Genomic DNA, 20,650 nt, shown 5'->3' on the forward strand with positions numbered 1-20,650 from the left:
GCCTGAGCTCAGAGGTCCGAGAACAGCCTGGGCAACTTGGTGAGACCTCATCTCTACAATAAGTCAAAAAATTAGCTGGGTATGGCGGTGCATGCATGGTAGCGCACACCTGTAGTTTCAGCTGTTTGGAAGGCTGTAGCGGAGGGATCACCTGAGCCCAGCAGTTCGAGGCTGCAGTGGCCATGATCGTGCCACTGCCAACTTGAATGACAGAGTGAGACTTCAACAAGGAAGGAAGGAAGGAAGGGAGAAAGGGAGGAAGGAAGGGAGAAAGGGAGGAAGGAAGGGAGAAAGGGAGGAAGGAAGGGAGAAAGTAAGTTATTTTGTTCATTCCACAGATGTGTATTAAACACCAACGATATGTTAGGCATTACTCTAGGCCCTCAGGAGAAGGAGCAAGATACTGTCTCTGCTCCCATGGAGTTTCTGTGACTTCATTAGTTTACATAGACGATTCATCTGATAGACATTCTGAGGGGGTTTAGTTAATCCAGGCCAGAATTATCCAAGAAAGAACTCAGGACGAGGTGGTCCTGCAGCTGGACCTCCCTGAAATGAGACTCCTTGTGTTTCTAGCTCTTGGTCACAGGGCCAGCCTCCCAGTTTTCTTATTTGAAAACAAAATAGGCCGGGCACGGTGGCTCATGCCTGTAATCCCAACACTTTGGGAGGTTAAGGCAGGAGGATAGCTTGAGCCCAGGAGTTGGAGACTAACCTGAGCAACACAGCGAGACCTCATCTTCACCTAAACACACACACACACACACACACACACACACACACACACCCATATACACAATTAGCCAGGTATGGTGACACACACCAGCTACTCGGGACTTCACAGACCTGAGGTATTTGAGAGGACACTGCACATCTAACAGTAAAGACCTAATGGCAGCGCTCCTTGGAACTGAAGCCTCTGGGTATGTCCTCATATCTGAATTTTGATGATACTAACAAAACACCCTTCTTTCTCTGCATTTTCCTTTCAATTCCATTCACCTGCAGGGGTTTGGCTTTGAGCCACAAGTGTCCTCACCCACCGTCCTTCCCCAGAGCTGTGGGTTTCCAGTCTTGGCCATCACATTCTCCAGCCAGGCAAGCCCATCGCCCTTGGGTCCCAATCAGTTTTTCCTGTCCATTAGAATGCTTGACCCAAAGCTGAATGCATTTTTTGATGAATGCAATAATTTTTTTAAAAGCAAACTCAAAATTGGTTTTCAATTGGTTTTCAAATATTAAACAAGCTTTGGGTTGCAACTGCTGGGAGTTTGGCAAGGCAGTGACAGAAGATCAATCCATCACCAGCTAACAAGGGGCCAATCTCATCTGCTTTCCTTGCTCTCCTCCCTTGTTCTGGTTCCTTCCACATATTCCCCCCGGGGGCTTTCTAATAACAAAACACTTGCTCTTACAAACCACATCCATTGATTCATTCCCCCAGTGGTTCTAAGTAGTTGATGTGACTCTCCCCATGCAACAGGAGGGCAGACTGAGACTCCCAGAGTTTTAGTGGTGCTATCTAAAGCCATGAAGGAGATCAATTTCAGTGGCTGCACTTGGTCTAAGTAGTTTGGGAGTGGCAACTATTCTCTATAATTAATATAATGCAGTGTATAAGGGGAATATGGCCAGCCCTGCTTACCAATCTCCTACTCGATCTTTAAGACCCAGATCACCTGTCACCTCCTCCATGAAGTTGTCTGCCCACCCTGCCACCTCCTCCAAGTATGTACACCTCAACTGTGCATAGTTCTGTTATACACTCATCACACTGGAATTTTGTGTCTCTGACTCTTCACTAAAAGTCTGGGCTTAGCCGGGCTCGGTGACTCAGCCTGTAATCCCACGCCTTTGGGAGGCTGAGGTGAGTGGATTGCCTGAGCCCACGGGTTCGAGACCCACCTGGGCAGCGAGACCTCATCTCTACAATAAATTAAAAAATCAGCCGGGCGTGGTAGTGCATGCCTGTAATTCTGGCTAATTGTAAGGCTGAGGCGGAAGGATCACTGGAGCCCAGCAGGTCGAGGCTGCGGTGGCCGGGAGCGGCCACTGTACTCCAGTCTGAGTGACAGAGTGAGACTCCAACTCAAAAAAAAAAAAAAAAAGTCTGGGCTTTGTTAGTGCAGGGTTTCTACTTACTATATTATTATATCTCCTTCAGAGCCTGGTATACAGTAGGTACTCATTAATTTTTTTTTTTTTTTTGAATCAAGGTCTCACTCTGTCAACCAGGCTGGTGTGCAGTGGCACTATCAGAGCTCACAGCAACCTTGACCTCCTGGGCTCAATGGATCCTCTCACTTCAGCCTAGTAGCTGGGACTACAGATATATACCACCATATCAGACTAATTTCCCCAGGCTATTTTTAAAACTTTTTTGCATAGACGAGGTCTCACCATTGCCCAAGCTGGTCTTGAACTCCTGGACTCAAGCAGTCCTCCTGCCTTGGTCTCCCAAATTGCTGGGATTACACGCTTGAGCCACTGCACCTGGCCTTGTTAAATGTTTGTTGAATAAATGCCAACTCCCTCCTTTATCCCCACACCTCCTTCCTCATGACGAAGCTGGACAGCACTCAAAAGGAATAGCAGTAGCTTCAGGGCCGGCCTTTGCCTCGGTAACTTTTAAATCGTAAGAGAAAATAAGATTCCCACAGGAAACCTCGGTTCCCTCCATCTGCCTCCTAAATTAGAAAGAAAAAGCCTCTATTTTGCCTGGGATAAAAATAATCACGTACACTCATATGGTACTTGTGCACAAAGCGCTTTCAAACCCACCATCTTGTTTTGAACCTCATCTCAACTCTTTGTGATAGACTTCAATTATGGACAACCTACAGGGAGAAGGAGTAGCCCGCCTGGGGCAGAGAGCTCATTATCCCCAGGTCAGAATGTCACCCAGGTCTTGGGATACTGTACACTCCAAGTCTGTACACATCAACTGTCATAGTTCTGATATACACTCATCACACTGGAATTTTGTGTCCCTGATTCTTCACTAAAAGTCTAGACCTTGTTAGTGCAGAGTTTCTATCTGCTGCATTATTATGTCTCCTCCAGTGCCTGGCATACAGTAGGTACTCACTATTATTATTTGCTTAAACCCCCTGGCACCAGGCAGGGATTGCTGACTTGAAGTGTAACCGCCTCTTAGTGGGTAGTACCCATCTCCCAGTGCTCTCCAATTGCGTCCTACAAGGCTGCTCCATCACCTGCATCCAGTCAACCTGTATCTGAGCAGGATATGTGATAGGACCAGGGTACCCCATGGTCATGGGAAGTGGGTGTCTAAGGTCTAATCTGGTGTTGTGCAGGATCCTGACAGGAAAGGCAAACCCACACCCAGAATAGGCAGCATCCACGCAGAGCAGGGCTCAAGGCTCCAGGTGCCACGAGTGCAGCGGGGAAACAGGTGATCCGCAGACCCTGGCAGTGAATAGAACATGGGATGAGCCAGGCGCAGTGGCTCACACCTGTAATCCCAGCACTTTGGGGAGGTCGGGGTGAGAGGATCACTTGAACCTGGAGTTCAAGACCAGCCTGGGCAACATAGCAAGACCTTGGCTCTGCAAAAAAAATTTTAAAATTAGCCTGACATGGTGGCACACACCTATAGTTCTAGCTACTCAGGAGGCTGAGGCAGGAGGATCACCCGAGCCCAGGAAGTGAAGGGGTGAGGGAGGTGTCGGTTGACATGGAAGCGAGTTTCTGAATAGGGTGACAGTGGTGCCATTCACTGGAAGAGGAAACACAGGGATGAAAGCTAGTGGTTCGGAGAGAGACAAGTTCATGTGAACATCTCAGCAAAGCGCTCAGGGGGCCCAGGATGGATGCCTGGACCACCTCAGAGGGAGACCTGAGCCACAGCCAGAGATAAAGATTCAAGGTGAATAGGCTCCACCAGTTGCCCCAACCTGGGATCCCACCCCACCCACAGATGGACCAGTGGAGGCTAGAGACATGCCTCCTTCCTGGGGGAGATTGAAGCATCAGAGACTCCTCTGTTCATGTTGCCTTGTTCAGTGTCTGACAATTAGGTTCACGAACCATCCTAGACCAAGTGCTACATACCTCATTGCTGAATATCACTCCCGTCACCTTCAAAGTTCTGCTGTTGGGAAGCTATGCACTGATGTCAGTGCCTAGTCCACCTGCCAAAGCAATCATGGAACTCTTTTTCTGGAATGGCCACCAAAGTTGTCATATTACCCTTGATGTCCTGAAAGTCATCAAAATGTTTTCCTTTCAATATTTCCTTTATCTTTGGGTAAAGAAAAAAGTCACTGAGGGCCAGATCAGGTGAGTAGGGAGGATGTTCCAATACAGTTATCTGTTTACTGGCTAAAAACTCCCTGAGACTGTGCTGTGTGAGCTGGTGCATTGCCATGATGCAAGAGCTCCTTTGGGACCATTTTGCACCACCTTTCTCATGCCAAGATTTTCAGTTAAGATTTTCCTGTTTCTCTATTGATGTTTATTTGGTCTGCTATGCTGCTCACAGTCAGCTGATGATTTGGATGCACAATTTGACAAATTTTTGCAATGTTTTTGTCAGTTCTGCTCGTTACTGGACATCCTGACCTCTCCTCATCGATGATACTTTCTCTCCCCTCAGAAAAACATTTAACCATCTGTACACTGCCGTTTTCTTCATGGCATTATCCCCATAAACTTGGACAAACTGTCCTTGATTTCACTTCCACTCTTGCCAAGTTTAACAAGAAATTTAATTTTTTGTTCATTGCTCTAATTCAAGCTCCGACATTCTTGCGACGGCACACAAAAACATGCACAACAATAATAAACGTTCCTCAGCAAGACACTATCAGACATTGACACAAACACAACTGTGAGAAACTGATATACCAAGGTTATAAAACCTTACCCAGTTGTCTGTACAGTATGGCCAATATAAGCGCATGGTGGCAAGTTCGCGAACTTAATTGCCAGCTCTCGTATGTCACCATAGGGCCATCTTTCGGCCACTGACATAGGTGCAGGCCCAGAACTGGAAGATCAGGAGATGTATTGTCCTCGGTGACCCAGATCCCAGCTGCTTGGAACTGGATGTCCTGAGTCCCATGCTTAAGTAGAAGAGCCTCACAGATGCCACGTCCCTCAAGTCCATGGCCCTGGACAGCCACCCAAGTGGTCTGCAGACAGGCAGTAGTTCTCCATGAAGTCACAGATGTCTTCCCAACACTCCCCTCGATCTCAGGGAGCTGGGAGAGTACCAAGGATGACACCAGCCCCTGTGCGCAGTGTAGAAGTTTCCTGGGGCGGCAGAGGTGGCTCTGAGCCAGTGGGCAAAACCCGGTTTTCTCCCCTTCCAGGCAAGTGGCTTGGTGCTCATGGCCCATTCCTCGGCTGCCATGTGGGGCCATGAGACCCACTGAGCTATAAACACAACACGTGCACACAGCAGTTTCTAGGCACCACAAAATCCGAAACTCTAGGGCTTGGATTTTTTAAGGCGGAGCGCTCAAAATGTCAACCACTATGGAAAGAGATGATGGGAGATAAGATTAAAAAACAAGGTCGGTCATGGTGGCTCATGCTTGTCACCCCAGCATTTCAGGAGATTGAGGTGAGAGCACAGCTTGTGGACAGGAGTTTGAGACCAGCCTGGGCAACCTCATTTCCACAAAGAATTTAAACATTAATCAGGCATGGTGGCTTGTGCCTGTAATCCTAGGTGCTTGGGAGGCTGAGGTGGGAGGATCACTTGAGACCAAGAGTTCGAGGCTGCAGTGAGCTGTGATCTCACTCCCGCACTCCAGTCTGGACAACAGAGTGTGACCCTGTCTGGGGAGGAAGGAAGGAAGAAAAGAGAGAGAGAGAGGAGAGAGAGGAGGGAGGTAGGCAGGCAGGCTGACAGGGAAGTAGTCAGGGAGGCAGAGAGGCGGGCTCCAGGAAGGAAAGCCCGCCCGCTCTCTGAGCGCCACTGAGCCAAAAGAGGGAGCAACTGCAGTGCACCTCTGTGGCAGCAGATGGCGCCAACTCCTCAAGGGACATTCTACCATTGGCAAGAAACAAAAATGACAGCACTGGGGAAGTGAGGCCACTTTCCAAGGCCAGCCACCTCTGCACAGAGACCAGGCCAGTGAGAGGGGCAAGGGACTGCCCCCATTTGAGAAGTGTGCAGTTGTGAAAATCTAAGAGCCAGGCCCTGGCTCCCCTAAATCCCTTATTCAGGTGAAAAATGGGGGCTGGGGGCGGGAGAGATTCGAGAGGGCAGTTGTTCAGCTGCCTCCCATCGAATGCTGCAGCTGTCAATTTGAACCGACCCGGCTTACATGTACCTTCTCTCTGCAAGAGCTAGTGGTTTCCGCACTCACCCTGCGAGAACCCAGGGCAACACAGGCACGCTTGAAGTCAGGCAGCTGTGGTGTTGAACCTGAGTCTTGCCCACCTCCAGCTTTGATGGGTAGTTGTACACGTTACCTTGGGTGGGTCACATCTCCCCATTGTTTGATCCAACACTCATCCAGGTGTTGCTGGAAAGGTACTTTGTGGATGCAACTGACATCTGCAGTCAGCCGACTTGAAAGCTGGGGAGGGGACCCATGTGGGAGGGAGCCCCACCAAACCCGTTGAAGGTCTGCCTGAAGGATTCACAGAGGGCTGGGCACATGGCTCACGTCTGTCATCCCAGCACTTGGGAGGCTGAGGCAGGAGGATTACTTGAGCTCACAAGTTGGAGACCAGCCTAGGCAACATAGAAAGACCTCATCTCTACAAATAATAAAAAAAAAAAGGCTTACTGGAGACACTCTGTGCCAGTTTTCACCTCGGGCCTGGACCACAGATGTTGTCCTTGTGAGCCCTCACAATCCCATGGGACAATTCCTTAAAACAAGTCCATATATTTTATGTACATGCAGATATACATATCCCAGTGATTTGCTTCTCCAGAGAGCTCTCACTGATGCACCGGTGGCAAGAATCATGGAAGGAAAGGTGGAATCTCTCAAAGTCACATTTTTATTTTTATTTTTGAGTCAGGATCTTCCTCTGTTGCCCAAGCTGGAGTGTGATGTCTCGATCATGGCTCACCACAGCCTCAAACTTCTGGGCTCGGGGGATTTTCCCTCCTCAGCCTCCCAAGTAGCTGGAACTACAGGCACGTGCCACCACACCCAGCTAACTTTTTTATTTTTTGTACAGAGGAGGTCTCACTATGTTGCCCAGGCTTTTCTCTCCTGGGCTCAGGCAATCCTCCCATCTTGGCCTCCCAAAGTTCTGGGATTACAGGTGTGAGCCACCATGGCCAGCTTCACATTTTTAACATCTGTACTATGATATTGTAAAATTGGGAAGACGTCATGAAATAACACACACAATGCCAAGCTTGAGCCTGAGGGATCCCAGTGAAAGCTCAACAGGTTGTTCTCTCCTTATCTATCCACCTTGCAACATACCCACTCCCACAGGGTCACATCAAGCTGGCTCTAGATGGGCACACTTGAGCCCACGTGTACCAGAACCCACCCATCCTTCGAGTCTCTGTGTCTCTGTTGACGGCGGTGAACACAGATGTTCTCTGCTAATGGTGATTCTCAAAGAGTCTACAGGCCTGTGGCATCAGCATCACCTGGGAATTTGTTAAGTCACAAACTCTTGGGCCCCACCCCAGGCCTACCGACCCAGAAGCTGAGGGGTAGTGAGTAGGTCTGTAGCAGTTGGCTTGAGCAAAATCCCCAGGTGATACTGATAGCCTTGTGGCTTGAGGACCACCATCCTGCCAACACAGACACTCTGCAGGGCAGGGATTGTGTGTTGTGAGTTTGTCATCAATCTCATTTACTAAGGTACTCCCAGTGTCTAGGACAGTGCGTGGCACACCTTAGGCACCCAGCAAGTGTTTGTTGAATGAAGAAATTCCTATATCTTCTCTAGCAAAAGTTCTAGAGAGCTTTGTACCAGAGTAGCTACACCTCACACAAAGGGCACTGTCAGTCCTTGGCTTTGACCTACTCTGCATCTTGTCGGTGAGGCTTCCACATTCAAAGTCGATGCTGTTCAACTTAGCCATTGCTGACCCAAGCAAGTCATGAACCAGAGAAGTCCGCTGTCAACGACACAAGTTAACCTATATTTTGTGCTCGTGTGCGGATTTTTTTCCCATTTGTTGACTCGTGACCATCATTGGACACAAAACACTTAAAAAATTCCCAATAGTGGTTCAAGCCTGTAATCCCGGCACTTTGGGAAACCAAGGCAAGAGGATTGCCTGAGCCCAGGGGTTTGAGAGCAGCCTGGGCAACTTGGCAAGACCGCTCTACAATAAATCAAAAAGTTAGCCAGGTGTGGTAACTCCTGCCTGTAGTTCTAGTTACTTGAAAGGCTGAGGTGGAAGGATTGCCTGAGCCTAGGAGGTCGAGGCTGCAGTGGCTGTGAGCATGCCACTGCACTCCAGACTGAGCAACAGAGTGAGACTCCAACTCAAAAAAAAAAATTCCCAATAAATGGTACCTATGAATAATCTTGCTACTTAATATTTATGTTGTTCTGTTTCCTACATCCGTCTCAAAATAGGTTGATATACTTTATTTACTTCACTTTCCCTTTATGACACACTTAAGGACCCCTGGGACAGGACCAGGTATAAACTCATTTGTGGTGCTTGTTACACATTCTGCTAATAGCAGAAACTCTCTTAAGTGGCATGCTGAAGTGTGGCTCAGACCTGTAATTCCAGCACTTTTGGAGGCCGAGACAGGAGAATTGCCTGAGCCCAGGAGTTCAAGACCAGCCTGGGCAACTTGGCACGACCACATCTCTACCATAAGTAAAAGAATGAAAATTAAGTGAGTGTGGTAGTGCACACCTGAAGTCCCAGTTATTTGGAAGGCTGAGGCGGAAGGATGGTTTGAGCCCAGGAGGCTGAGGCTGAGGGTGAGTTGTGATTGTGCCACCTACACTCCAGTCTGGGTGACAGAGTGAGACTCCAACTCAAGAAAAAAAAAAAAGCTTAAAAAAAGCATGACTCGGGAAGTTTGGGACTTAGTGGAGAGAGTGTAGACTTGTAATCCACCAGTCCTCGACTGGACCCTCCATTAAATCCCTGCACACCAATATTTTTCTTTAAAAAAATCATAGTAAAATAAATTTATTGACACCCTTTATCAAGTGGTAACGTTAGTGATTGGCTCAAGGTCCTAAAAGTGATGCCGTTTTCTCACTGACCAGCAGGGGGTGCGCTGCTTCGAGCAGTAGTGTTCACCTGGGACATCTTGACTGCAGACGTAGAAGTTTCCAGTAATTGTGTGACAGACAAGAGAGTGTCATCCGAGCATTCGATTTTGATGAGAAAGGTGGAATTTAAAAGCTGCCCTCCCCCTGAAAACATTCATATCAGAATTAAGCCAACTGTGTTTTCATTGATTAACAGCAGTCTAATTCCTTTTGGAAAATAGGCTTACATTGCCTTTTATGATTAGAATATATTTGTCCTGTTATTGGCTAAACAGGTGCCACAGACAAGTTTCCTAAAGCAGGAAAGACAACTGCAAGCTATCTCTCAAGTTGTTCTAGTTGACGTGCATATCAGTGTTTCTTAGAGGTAGATCTTAGGGGTCAAACATTTGACTGCATAGTAACATGTCTCCTAGGAATAAATTGAACTTTTAAAACCTCTATGAAGACAGTTGGCTTACCTGTATTTATTTATTTATTTATTTATTTTGAGTCAGGGTCACAATCTGTTGCTCAGGCTGGAGTGCAATGATATTAACATGATGATCTCAGCTCACAGCAGCCACAACCTTCTAGACTCAGGCAATCCTTCTACCCCAGCCTCCTGAGTAGCCGGGACTACAGACATGCACCACCACAGCTGGCTAATTCCTGATGATTTTTTGTAGAGATGGGGTTTCACTATATTATCCAGGCTGGTCCCGAACTCCTGGGCTCAAGCAATGTGACTGCCTCTGGCTGTCAATGTGGTGGGAATACAGGTGTGCACCACCACACCCAACCATTTGTCTGTCTTTTTAAGGAGATTTAAAACCAATCCAGGCCTTCAGTGATCTTTTCCATCTATACACACTCTTGTAGTCTGATATTCCCATTTCTAGAAAGCAGAGATGATAATGATGACAACAAAATTATAATGATTGTGATCACAGAAAAAGCACAGATTTTCAGTTCAGGGTGTACCAGGCTCTCTGCTAAGCTCTTTGTGTGTTTACCTTACTGACTCACAACAACCTTTGTGAAGTAGGTGCTATATTTATCACACTTTCTCAGATAAGTGGAGACTTCGGGTAGGTGGTCTGTCCGGGGGTTAAGGGAGCTAGGATTTCACCCCCCCACACACATACGATAACTCCAAAGCCCAGCCCTAACTACCTCTCAGAGCACAGACACCTTTCTCTGCTCACTTGAAAATCATCACACGTGACCAGCCTGGGCAACTAGGTGAGACTTCATCTCTACAGTAAATCAAAAAATTAGCCAGGCATGGTGGCATGTACCTGTAGTTCCGGCTACTTGGAAGGTTGAGGTGGAAGGATCGCCTGAACCCAGAAGGTTGAGGCTGCCATGGCCGTGAACCACTGGACCTGGCCAAAATTGTGTAATTTTTCTTACACATTTAAACTTCAGTCACCTTCAAAGTATTCATCATTTGATGCCTTTTCCACTGTTCAAAGGAGTTTTTGAGCTCATCCATTTGGATGCCTTTGAGTGCTTCTGCCGTTTCTTGTTTCACCTCTTCCACATTGGCAAAACGTTTCCCTTTGAGGGCTTTTTTTCATCCAGGAAAACAAGAAGCAGTCACTTGGGTCAAAATGGGGTGAAAAGGAAGGGTGGAACATGGGGATCTTGTCATTTTGGATCAAAAACTGCTGAACACTCAGCTTGAGGAGGTTGTTTATGTAAATCACCCATCGTGAAATGGGCAAATGGCATTAAAGGATCTCCAAAAACAATTCACTGAAGCCACATGCCTCCTCTCACAACAACACTAGCTGGCACACAGATGCCGATGGGTTCCTAGAACACTTATCTAGTGAGGGAAGCCTGTACTATAAGGAACCTGCCTTCCAAAAAATAATTCTGGTGTTCTGGCGTCTCTTCTCGTATATATGTATGTATGTATCTCATAGGAAATTGCCATAGTCATGAAATGTGTAAAAAGAGAGACTTGTCCCATCCTGCCCACATCGTACACACACACACACACACACACACACACACACACACACACACACACACACACAGATGCTTCTGGTTCCTTCCTATAGAGGATGGAGTTCTCTGCCTGCAAGCAGCAGGTTCTGTGAAATTAACCCAGTTGTCCCACCATCCTGTACAAGCCACACTTCGCTGCCTGTAGGGTGGGGAAACTGAGTCACACCAAAACCTTCCCCTCCTAGTAACACCATGACAATGCACTGCCTTGGGGCTTCATGGCAAAGGCCACCACAGAGGGTACGTTTCTCTAACAGATCATGCTGTTCTTCAGGCCCAAAGTGAGATTTCCCCTCCAGAGGACAAATGTCTCCAGCCTTCTGTGCCTCACAGCCCTGGTGGTACTTTTAAGGATTCTGATTTCGAGACCCAAACCCAGACCTTCTGAATCCAAATCTCCACCCAGGATATGAGCACAAGAATTGGAGTCATCTGAAAATCACTTGGGTCGTGCTGACCAGATGGGCCACACTAGATCATTCCAGAAGGACTTGAACGTCAGCATTCAGACACTCATGAGGGATGCTGAGCAAAGATGTGCACATCTCGGGAGAAATGAATCTGGAAAGTAGCCATCAAAGGTCTAAACAGTCACCTGGCGCAGGTAGCTCACTAGCAGAACATTCTAGAGCTGTGTGTCTCAGATGGCCAGCAGTGCTGGCTCCAGGACTCCCTTCTTCCTCAAGACCTGCTGGATGAGAGTAGGAAGCAGCAAGAATAGCTGGTGCTGGGGAGGGGATGGGGACTACCAGGGCCTTCTTGATGGCTGTGTTACCCAGAGGAAGGTGGCCCGCAGGTGTTAGGGGCAGTGGGTCAGTCAGGATGGGGCAGTTTCTCCCGCTGCCCCTTTGCCACAAGTTGTTTTAAAACTGTTCTCTTAGAAGTCACCAAGGAAGTCAGGCACAGTGGCTCACGTCTGTAATCCTCCCACTTTGGAAGGCCAGGGCGGGGGCGGAGGTGGTGGGGGGATCGTTTGAGCCCAGGAGTACAAAACCAGCTTGGGCAATATAATAAGGACTCGTCTTTGAAAAAAAAAAAAAAAAAAAAAGGTCAGACGTGGTGGCTCAGCCTGTAATCCCAGCACTTTGGGAGGCCAAGGCAAGAGGATTGTGAGCCCGGGGTTTCGAGACCAGCCTGGGCAAGTTGGTGAGACCTCATCTCTACAATAAATCAAAAAATAAACCAGGCATGGTAGCACGCACCTGTAGTTCCAGCTATAGGAAGCATCTCCTAAGCCCAGCAGGTAGAGGCTGCGGTGGCTGTGAGTGTGGTGTGCCACGGTACTCCAGCCTGGGCAAGAGTAAAACTCCAACTCAAAAAAAAAATCATATAATTAGCCAGGCATGGGGACACATACCTGTAGTCCCAACTACTTGGGAAGCTGAGGTGGAAGGATCATCTGATCCTAGGAGGTCAAGGCTTCAGTAGCCATGATTGTGCCACTGCACCCCAGCCTGGGCGATAGAGTGAGACCCCAAGTCCAAAAAAAAAGGGAAACAAAAAAGTAAAATCATATTTTTCTTCTATCTGTATGACTGAGAAACCTGCCCCCAGGAAGCAATTTTCAATCCTTGCTGCAGAACTAAAAACTCCTAAGCCTTACGAAGAAAAATGTGGAAGGTGAGGCAGGCCGGGCTGGGGGTGTACATGGGGTGGGGGGTGTTTGCTGCGTGTCACTGAGGGCTGGGACCACACGTGGTTCTGAGGTGGTTGGAGAATGTGGAGTTAAGACACCTATCTAGTGACTAAGTCATGGAATGGTCCTGGCTGCCACGGCATATGGCTGGAGCTCTTGACCACCTGTGAGGTCCCAGAGCCTAAGGTTGTTCTCAGTGTTATTTCAGCAAAGGATTCAGAAGTCACATGACACACTTTGAGTTATCAAAGGACTTTCCTTTGTGAATGTGATGGCTAATTAATATAAATGGAGTTGGTTTCCCCCCCCACCCTCTCACCCCAGCAATCAGCCCTAGGCAACTCGAGTCTGTGGTCCACATCATTGTAAAAAAAAAAAAATCATACAATTAGCCAGGTGGTGACATGTGCCTGTAGTACCAGCTACTCGTGAGGCCCAGGCAGGAGAATCTCCTAAGTCCAGGAGGTTGAGGCTGTGGTGAGCTGTGATCATGCCACTGCACTCCAGACTGGGAGACAGAGTGAGACTACAACTCAAAAAGAATCTGAAAGTGAAATGACAAAAGTGAGATTGTGTTTTTGGTGAAAGATTCACACCTAGTCTGGGGTGTCAGTGGCTGTGGTCATCAGAGGATGACTGCTCCCTGGGGCCACAGGGCCAGAGCATGGCCAGTCCCCAATAGGGGCAACCCCTTTGAGTCCCCTACCACTGTGGGAGCTTTTCTGTCCTTTCAATAAATCCTGCTTTCTAAAAAAAAAAAAGAAAACTTATGAAGAGGTGGTAGTGTGGACTCCTTGTCTCGGTGACATAGATAAAATGTTAGCGAACATGGTGAACTGGCCATGCTGTCATCATTCTGAGCCTCTGAATAAATCCGCTCGAGAACCCTCCACACCCCCAAGGCATGGGGCATTTTTTATTTCCATCTAAGTGATGAGAACTGTCAGGGAGGTTAGGGAATGTTCCCAGAATCACCCACCTGGGTAGAGCTGGGATTTGAACTCAGATAGCTGGTTCAGAGCTCACAACCTCAACCCCTGGCTGTTCCCAATTCCCACTGCCTTCTCCATCACGTAAACTTCATTTCCTTCTGTGACGTCATTTGGAATCCCCATTTTCCTGTGCAAGAAGGAGGGACGACAAGATGTAGAGAAAAGTTTCAAAGCAAGCATCCTGGCCAGTCACAGTGGCTCATACCTGTAATCCCAGTACTTTGGGAGGCTGAAGCAGGAGGATTACATGAGCCCAGGAGTTTGAAATCAGCTAGGCAACATAGCAAGACCTGGTCTCATACCACTACACTCCAGCCTGGATGACAGTGAGTCCCCCAGCTCAAAAAAAAAAAACAAAAAACAAAAAAGCATTCTGGGGTCATAGTGACTCTCCTATCCTACCTACCAACTTTGGGTCATTGTTTCCCTGGTCCAAGCCTCAGTGTAAGATCAAAACTGGTTTACTCACTCCACACCAGACAGGGGTCCACTGCAATGTGTATATAAGCACTGACCACCTTGCCTGCCCAATAAGCACCTGATAGATGTCATTTATTACAATGATGCAAAACAACAGCATAGAAAACCCATAAAACCAAGCAGTCTATTCCCAGCTTGCAAGCATCTGCCACATGTCAAGAACACTGTCCCTATCCGGCGAGTCACTGTCCAACCCTGGGCAAGTGAGTCTATATTTGTACTTCCTGTCTGAAGGCACTTCCGTCTTTAAGCGTTTCCCATCCCAGCACTTCGGGGAACCTAGACTTCAGTCCCAGTCCTTGAGATCTGAGTCTGAGCTCCTTCTACCTCTTCTTGCCCAGGCCTATGGGGTTGATGAGAGGGCGGCGGAGCAAGCTCGCTGGGAAGAGGCCTCCAAGGACATCATCAAGAAGACTACCAAGCCTTGTCCACGCTGCCACGTGCCTGTTGAAAAAAATGGTGAGTCAGCACTGAGCAGAAAGTAAGGGTGTCACAGGCTGTTTGTGGTGAGTGTTAGCTGCACGGGGGTAACATGGCTATAACAGCCAGGGGTTCCAGGATTCAGTGGGATACTGTATGTCGAGTGCCAGTCATGTAGAGTATGCATGCTCCCTGTCATCGTTATTACTGTTCTTGTGACATAAAAGTATTGCATGAGTGAGTTCCATGACTGTTAGGTGGACAGTTAACATTTGCGTGGTTGGAAAAGGAACACAGAAAATGGGACCAAGATGTTGGGTGTGGTCAAGGGTGGACGACTGGTGGGTGGTGGTAGCTGTGAGTTTTCCTTCCTTTCGGTGACTGTCCCCTGCTCTGATGGCTGCACCGTGTGGCCACATTTTCTGTAGCCATTATTATGTAGCTTTCCACAGCTCTGTGACATGACCCAAAGCTAAGCTCTGAAGCCTTCCTGTGTCCTGTTGCTTGTGTGACCTATGGAGACCCTGCTGCTGTCCATCCTGGACACATCACCCAGTTTAAAGCTGTCTTAGCCAGCACTCACAGAGCTCTCTCTCTTTCTTTCTTCCTTCCTTTTTTTTCCCCCCTGAGTCGAGGTTTCACTCTGTCACCCAGGCTGGAGTGCAGTGGCACGATCACAGCTCACCACAGCCCTAACCTCCTGGGCTCAGGTGATCCTTCCACCTCAGACTCCCAAGTAGTTGGAACTACAGGCATGCACCTAGGTCTCACTATGTTGTCCAGGGTGTCAAGTTTCATTTCAGTGAAGAAGTTGCAAAAGCATTGAGGGATGAGCTTACAATTCATCCTATATGAGAACTTGGCATTCCGAAATCAAGTGACACGTGATATCTGTTCTGAAATATGTGTATGGAAGGGAAAAGAAAGAGACTGGAGACAAAGTGTCAGCATATCACAGTGGGTGGTTCTAGGCATAATGGAATCAAGGAAGGACTTCATTTCTTCTTATGCTTTACTATAATAAATATTCATGAAGTATAACCAGAGAAAAAGAATAAATAAAAATCAGGCCATGCACAGTGGCTCACACCTGTAATCCCAGCAGTTTTGGAGGCCAAGGCAGGAGGATTACTTGAGCCCAGAAGTTTGAGACCAGCCTGGGCAACTTGATGAGGCCTTGTCTCTACAAAAAATAAGAAAAATTAACCAGGCATGGTAGTGCATACCTGTAGTCCCTGCTACTTGGGGGGCTAAGACAGGAGGATCATCTGAGCCCAAGATGTCAAGGCTGTCTTGAACCATGATCATTGTGATTGTGCCACAGCCTGGGTGACAGAGTGAGACCCCAACTCAAAAAAGAATAAATAAAAATCAGGCAGGTCCCTGTCTTGGGTCTCTGCTGAGAGTGAGGGGGAAAATTAGGGAGCCCCATAAATACTCACCCATGGTTTCCAATCCCAAGGGACGTCAAAGGTAGGGAAGGTGGGGGCATTTTCCCGAGGGTCTGTGGGAGTTGGGACCACAGTGGCCAAGCTCTGGTTTTGGAAGTGCGAAGGAGAGAAGCATGTCCATGAGCCTGAACCTGTCACCTTCTGTTTCTCTGTGAAGTCCAGGTTGGCTGGACATTCACTGTCACCTTATGGGGCCCTTGAGGGATGCCACCCTGTGATGCATCCAATGCATGGCCCTAGCCTGTGGCCTTAAGGACTGTCCATATGCCAACAGGTGTCTCAGGTGTAACAATGTGGAACACCTGTTGCCCCTGAGGAAACCCCTCCTTCCCAGAGCATGGCCCTCCATAGTGAGCAGCACCTCAGGGGGTCTTAGGCTCATCCTTCACCCCTTCTCCTTTGCAGCCCCCGCCATCAATGCCCTGACACATGTTCTGACCCAACATGTCTGCCCACTTTTGTCTCCAAGTCCACCCTCCTGTTCTCTTCCCAGCACAACCTCCACCAGGGGCTCTTCACTTTAACTCTTGACTCATCCTCTGTGTAGACAACAAAGTGGACTTCTCAAAGGCTCAGCCAATCCTGTCCTTCCCCTCCCATGGTCTCCCATGGCACTGGAACAACATTCTCTTTTTTTTTAAGTTTTTTAGCGTTGGAGTCTTTCTGTATTGCCCAGGCTGGTCTTGAACTCCTTGTTTCAAGGGTTCTCCCGCCTCAGCCTCCCGAGTAGCTGGGATTATAGGCATACTCCACCATACCGGGCTACATTCTTTACAGTCAGTTTCCTGCCCCCACTTCATGTGGTTCCTCAGGCCTCAGTACATCTGGCCTCTTCTCTAGAATACGCATGCAGCCTCACTTCCCAGGGCCCACTCCAGATCCCAGCTCAGGTGACCTTTCCTCCAGAAGATCACCCCTTGCCAGCCTGTCTGAGACCTGCCCTGCTGTTATGGGTGCTGCTGACACCATCCTGACCCCCTCGAGGACAGAAGGACTGTTGTCCCATCAGCAGATAGTGGGGTCAGTGAATGGCCCTTGGCCCTCTGTAAAATCACCTGTGATGAAAAGCGTTAGCTCAGGGCCCCTGCCCTCCCACAGGGGAGCCCACTTCCCGCTACTGTTGGTGAGGGGGTCACCATTCCCAAACCACTAATTAAACTCAGGTGGCCCCAAAGGGCCCCCAGAGGCCTCCCCCAGGCTGTGTCTGAGCTGAGCTCCCTCTGCCCAGCCCTAAATACACTTCTTGGGCACCAGTTTCCACCTTAGTGTCTTCAGCCTCCTTTACCAATCAGGCACACCGGTCTGTGTGATAATGACCTCATAGTACTGACACCCTCCAAATTCATTCTTTGATTTGTCCATTCCATGTCTCCTGTCTGTCACGCCATGAAAGCATAAGCCCATGAAGTCAGGGACCTTGTCTAACTATGCCCTGAGCCCAGACAATAAATATTTGTTGAAGTAAAACTTAGCCAGTAAGGGAGATAGACATGCAAACAGAAATTTTTAATAAAATATCATAGAGGAGACAAGTCATCAGAGCACAGAGGCCCCGAGTTAGGAGGAGGCTTCCTCGAAGAGATAATGCCAAGCCAAGAATTGAAGAATTAGCAGAAATAGCCAGGCTGGAAAGAGGGAGAGCAAACATCTTAGACCCCTGGGATGACACAGGCAAAGGCACTGGGGTATGAAACACTCTCAGGGTGTGTGTAGGAAGCCCCCGATATTGGTGTTCCCAGACACACAGGAGCTGCAGTTATAGCAATAACAGAATCTTGCTGTGTTGCCCAAGCTGGTCTCAAACTCCTAGCCTCAAGTGGTCCTCCTGCCCTGGCCTCCCAGAGTGCTTGGATGACAGGTGTGAACCACTGCACCTGGTCCAGTCTAAACTGTTTTAACATGCATCACTATAACTGAAATAGACATGACCTTTGTTACCAAGGACATTTTGTTACCTAGTTTTCATCTAGGCTTGTGGCCTGTTTCCTTATCAGTCATATTTCGGGAAAGCCATTCTTCCTTCAGCTAAGCTGAAATTATAATAAGAGTAATTTCCACTTTAAATATAGGCCAAACCTTGGCATTTTCCCCTGTAATCTCCTCCAATCTCCAGAAAGTTCTCCCCTCCCTTCCATCTCAAACAGATGAGATTCTGGCTCCATTCTCTGATCAGCGAGTGTGTGTTGTCAGTTAAACTTGCCTTCCAGCTGTTGAGGGACTTTTCATTAAGTCTGATAGAAGAGATGTTGACCAGAATCGAGATTTCTCCTCTTGGCGTAGGCTGGGCATCTCAGAGTTTGAGTGTCAGTCTGCAGACAGAATTCATAACGAGGGATGCCATATTCCCTTCCTGTCAGCATCCACAGGTTAGGATGAAGAGGCCAGCAATTTCCTGTTTGCATGTACCTTTAAGCTGGCAAAGCTGTTAGGATTACGGCCCTGGATGCTCCTCCATGTTGCAGGACCCAGCAGTAACCTTGCATATATTAAGTACTAGGAAGGAAGGAACGTTAATAATGTGAATATCCTCTCTTCCTATTTCCTTTCTTCTTATTCTACCATGTCATTGTGATTCTAGTTTCTATAATTTTCTTTTTGAGTTGAGGTCTCACTCTGTACCCAGGCTGGAGTACAATAGCACCACAGCCTTGACCTTTTGGCCTCAGGTGATCCTCCTGCCTCAGCCTCCTGAGTAGCTGGGACTGCAGGTATGCACCACTATGCCTGGATATTTTTTTTTTGTAGATTCAAGGTCTTGCTATGTTGCCCAGGCTGGGCTCGAAGTCCTGGGCTCAAGCAATCCTCTGTCCTCAGCCTCCCAAAGTGTTGGGATTACAGGTGTGAAGCACCATGCTCAGTCCCTATAGAAAATCTTATTTACGATACTACTATCCCAGATACACTAAAATTTTGATATCATAGGTCTAGGTATGGAAGAAACAACACACAACATGCTTTTCCTGTTCTCTCATTCAACAATAACCATCAACACAGAAGACTTCCATGACCAAATGTGTGGGACTTTCGGTTCTACACTAGACACCAGCAAGTGTCCTCCGATTCAATCCTGGCACTGCCTGGAGATAGCATCAGATCCCACAGAGTAAGAGCTCAGTCCCACAAGACTACCAAGCACCCGTTCACGTCTGGGTCTCCAGAACTTCTGACCAACTGGCTTCAAGTTGGGGTTCCCACAACCCCCTCTTTGGGCTCGATTAATTTGCTAGAGCAGCTCACAGAACTCAGGGAGACACATGTACTGGTTTATTACAAAGGATATGTATGAAGAGATGCATAGGGCAATGTATGGGGGAAGGGGCACAGAGCCTCCATGCCCTCCCCAGGTGTGCCCCCTCCAGGAACCTCATGTTTTCTGCTATTCAGAATCTCCCTGAGCCCTGATTGAGGCACGGACAACTGTGTCCAATGTGACTGGACAAAAGGGTAGCATCTAATGCTAATACAGTAAGTCCCCTACATACGAACCTTTAAGTTATGAACTTTCAAAGGTGGGAACATGTGTTTATATGTCCAATCATGTAGGTTAGTTCACATGTCTAGTGCACATTGTCACATGTGGTACTATAAGATTAAAAATATTTTATTTATTTTTCATGTTTGTTTTTTATGTAGTATTTGTGTGAAAAGCATTGTACACCTATTACAGTACAGTACTATAGAGCCAATTGTGTTAGTTGGGTCCCTAGGTTAACTCTGTGGGATTTAGGAACAAATTGGACTTACGAGCATGCTCTTGGAACAGAACTCATTCTAATGTAGGGGACTTGCTGTAGCCTGGGGAGGGAAGCTCCTCAAGCCTGTCTGTTCTTCTTCTTGGCCTCTTTGTGCAGCATTCCTTCCTTCAGGGTATGGGCAAGACCCCTCTGGGATGAGCATTTTATAACCCACAATCAGAAGAGCAGGGAAGAATTAGAACTGTCTTGGACTGGTGAAAAGAAGGCAAGGGGAGGTTAGATTCTGTCTTCTGAGAGGCCTAAAGTGCCCCAACTTTATAACAAAAGACAGTGACAAGGACTATGGGAATTAGGAGCCAGGAACTGCAGATAAAATGAAAGCAAGCATCACCATGCGACAGGCAAAGCCAGTCAAAGAAAATGACAGAAGCATGGTTGAGTGAGTGTCATACTACACGTTGCTAATTTAATTCAATTTCGAAAAGTAATACATGGATAGCATTGCTTAAAATGTGTATACATTTTTTGGTACCCCCTGTATGTGATATCACAATAGGAAAACATTCTCACCTTTTCATTTAGAGTTTCTTTAACATTTACTGAGTTTAGTGTATTATGCAATAATTTTGTATATTTTAGAGAAACTTAAGTGATTTTACAGTATCACACTCACACTATTTTATTATATAATTTACATCGTAAGTTTACAACCACTAAATATATGTTGAAAATGACACACTCCTAAATGGAAAATATTAAGATAAAAGTGTCATTCGT

At 47.5% G+C, this 20,650-nt stretch overlaps 1 protein-coding gene across 2 annotated transcripts in view; it reads left to right on the forward strand.

Moving 5' to 3' along the window:
- The window catches only part of PRKN (parkin RBR E3 ubiquitin protein ligase), a 432,771-nt gene that overhangs the window by 408,113 nt on the left and 4,008 nt on the right, over positions 1–20,650 (forward strand). For both annotated transcript variants that reach the window (XM_021713409.1, XM_021713410.1), the window contains exon 4: positions 14,649–14,766. In XM_021713409.1, coding sequence (XP_021569084.1) covers positions 14,649–14,766 — 118 coding nt within the window. The remainder of the gene's footprint in view (positions 1–14,648; positions 14,767–20,650) is intronic.

This window comes from Carlito syrichta, unplaced genomic scaffold, assembly GCF_000164805.1.
Source record: "Carlito syrichta isolate Samal-C Ts95f unplaced genomic scaffold, Tarsius_syrichta-2.0.1 Scaffold304521, whole genome shotgun sequence".
Lineage (NCBI taxonomy): Eukaryota > Metazoa > Chordata > Mammalia > Primates > Tarsiidae > Carlito > Carlito syrichta.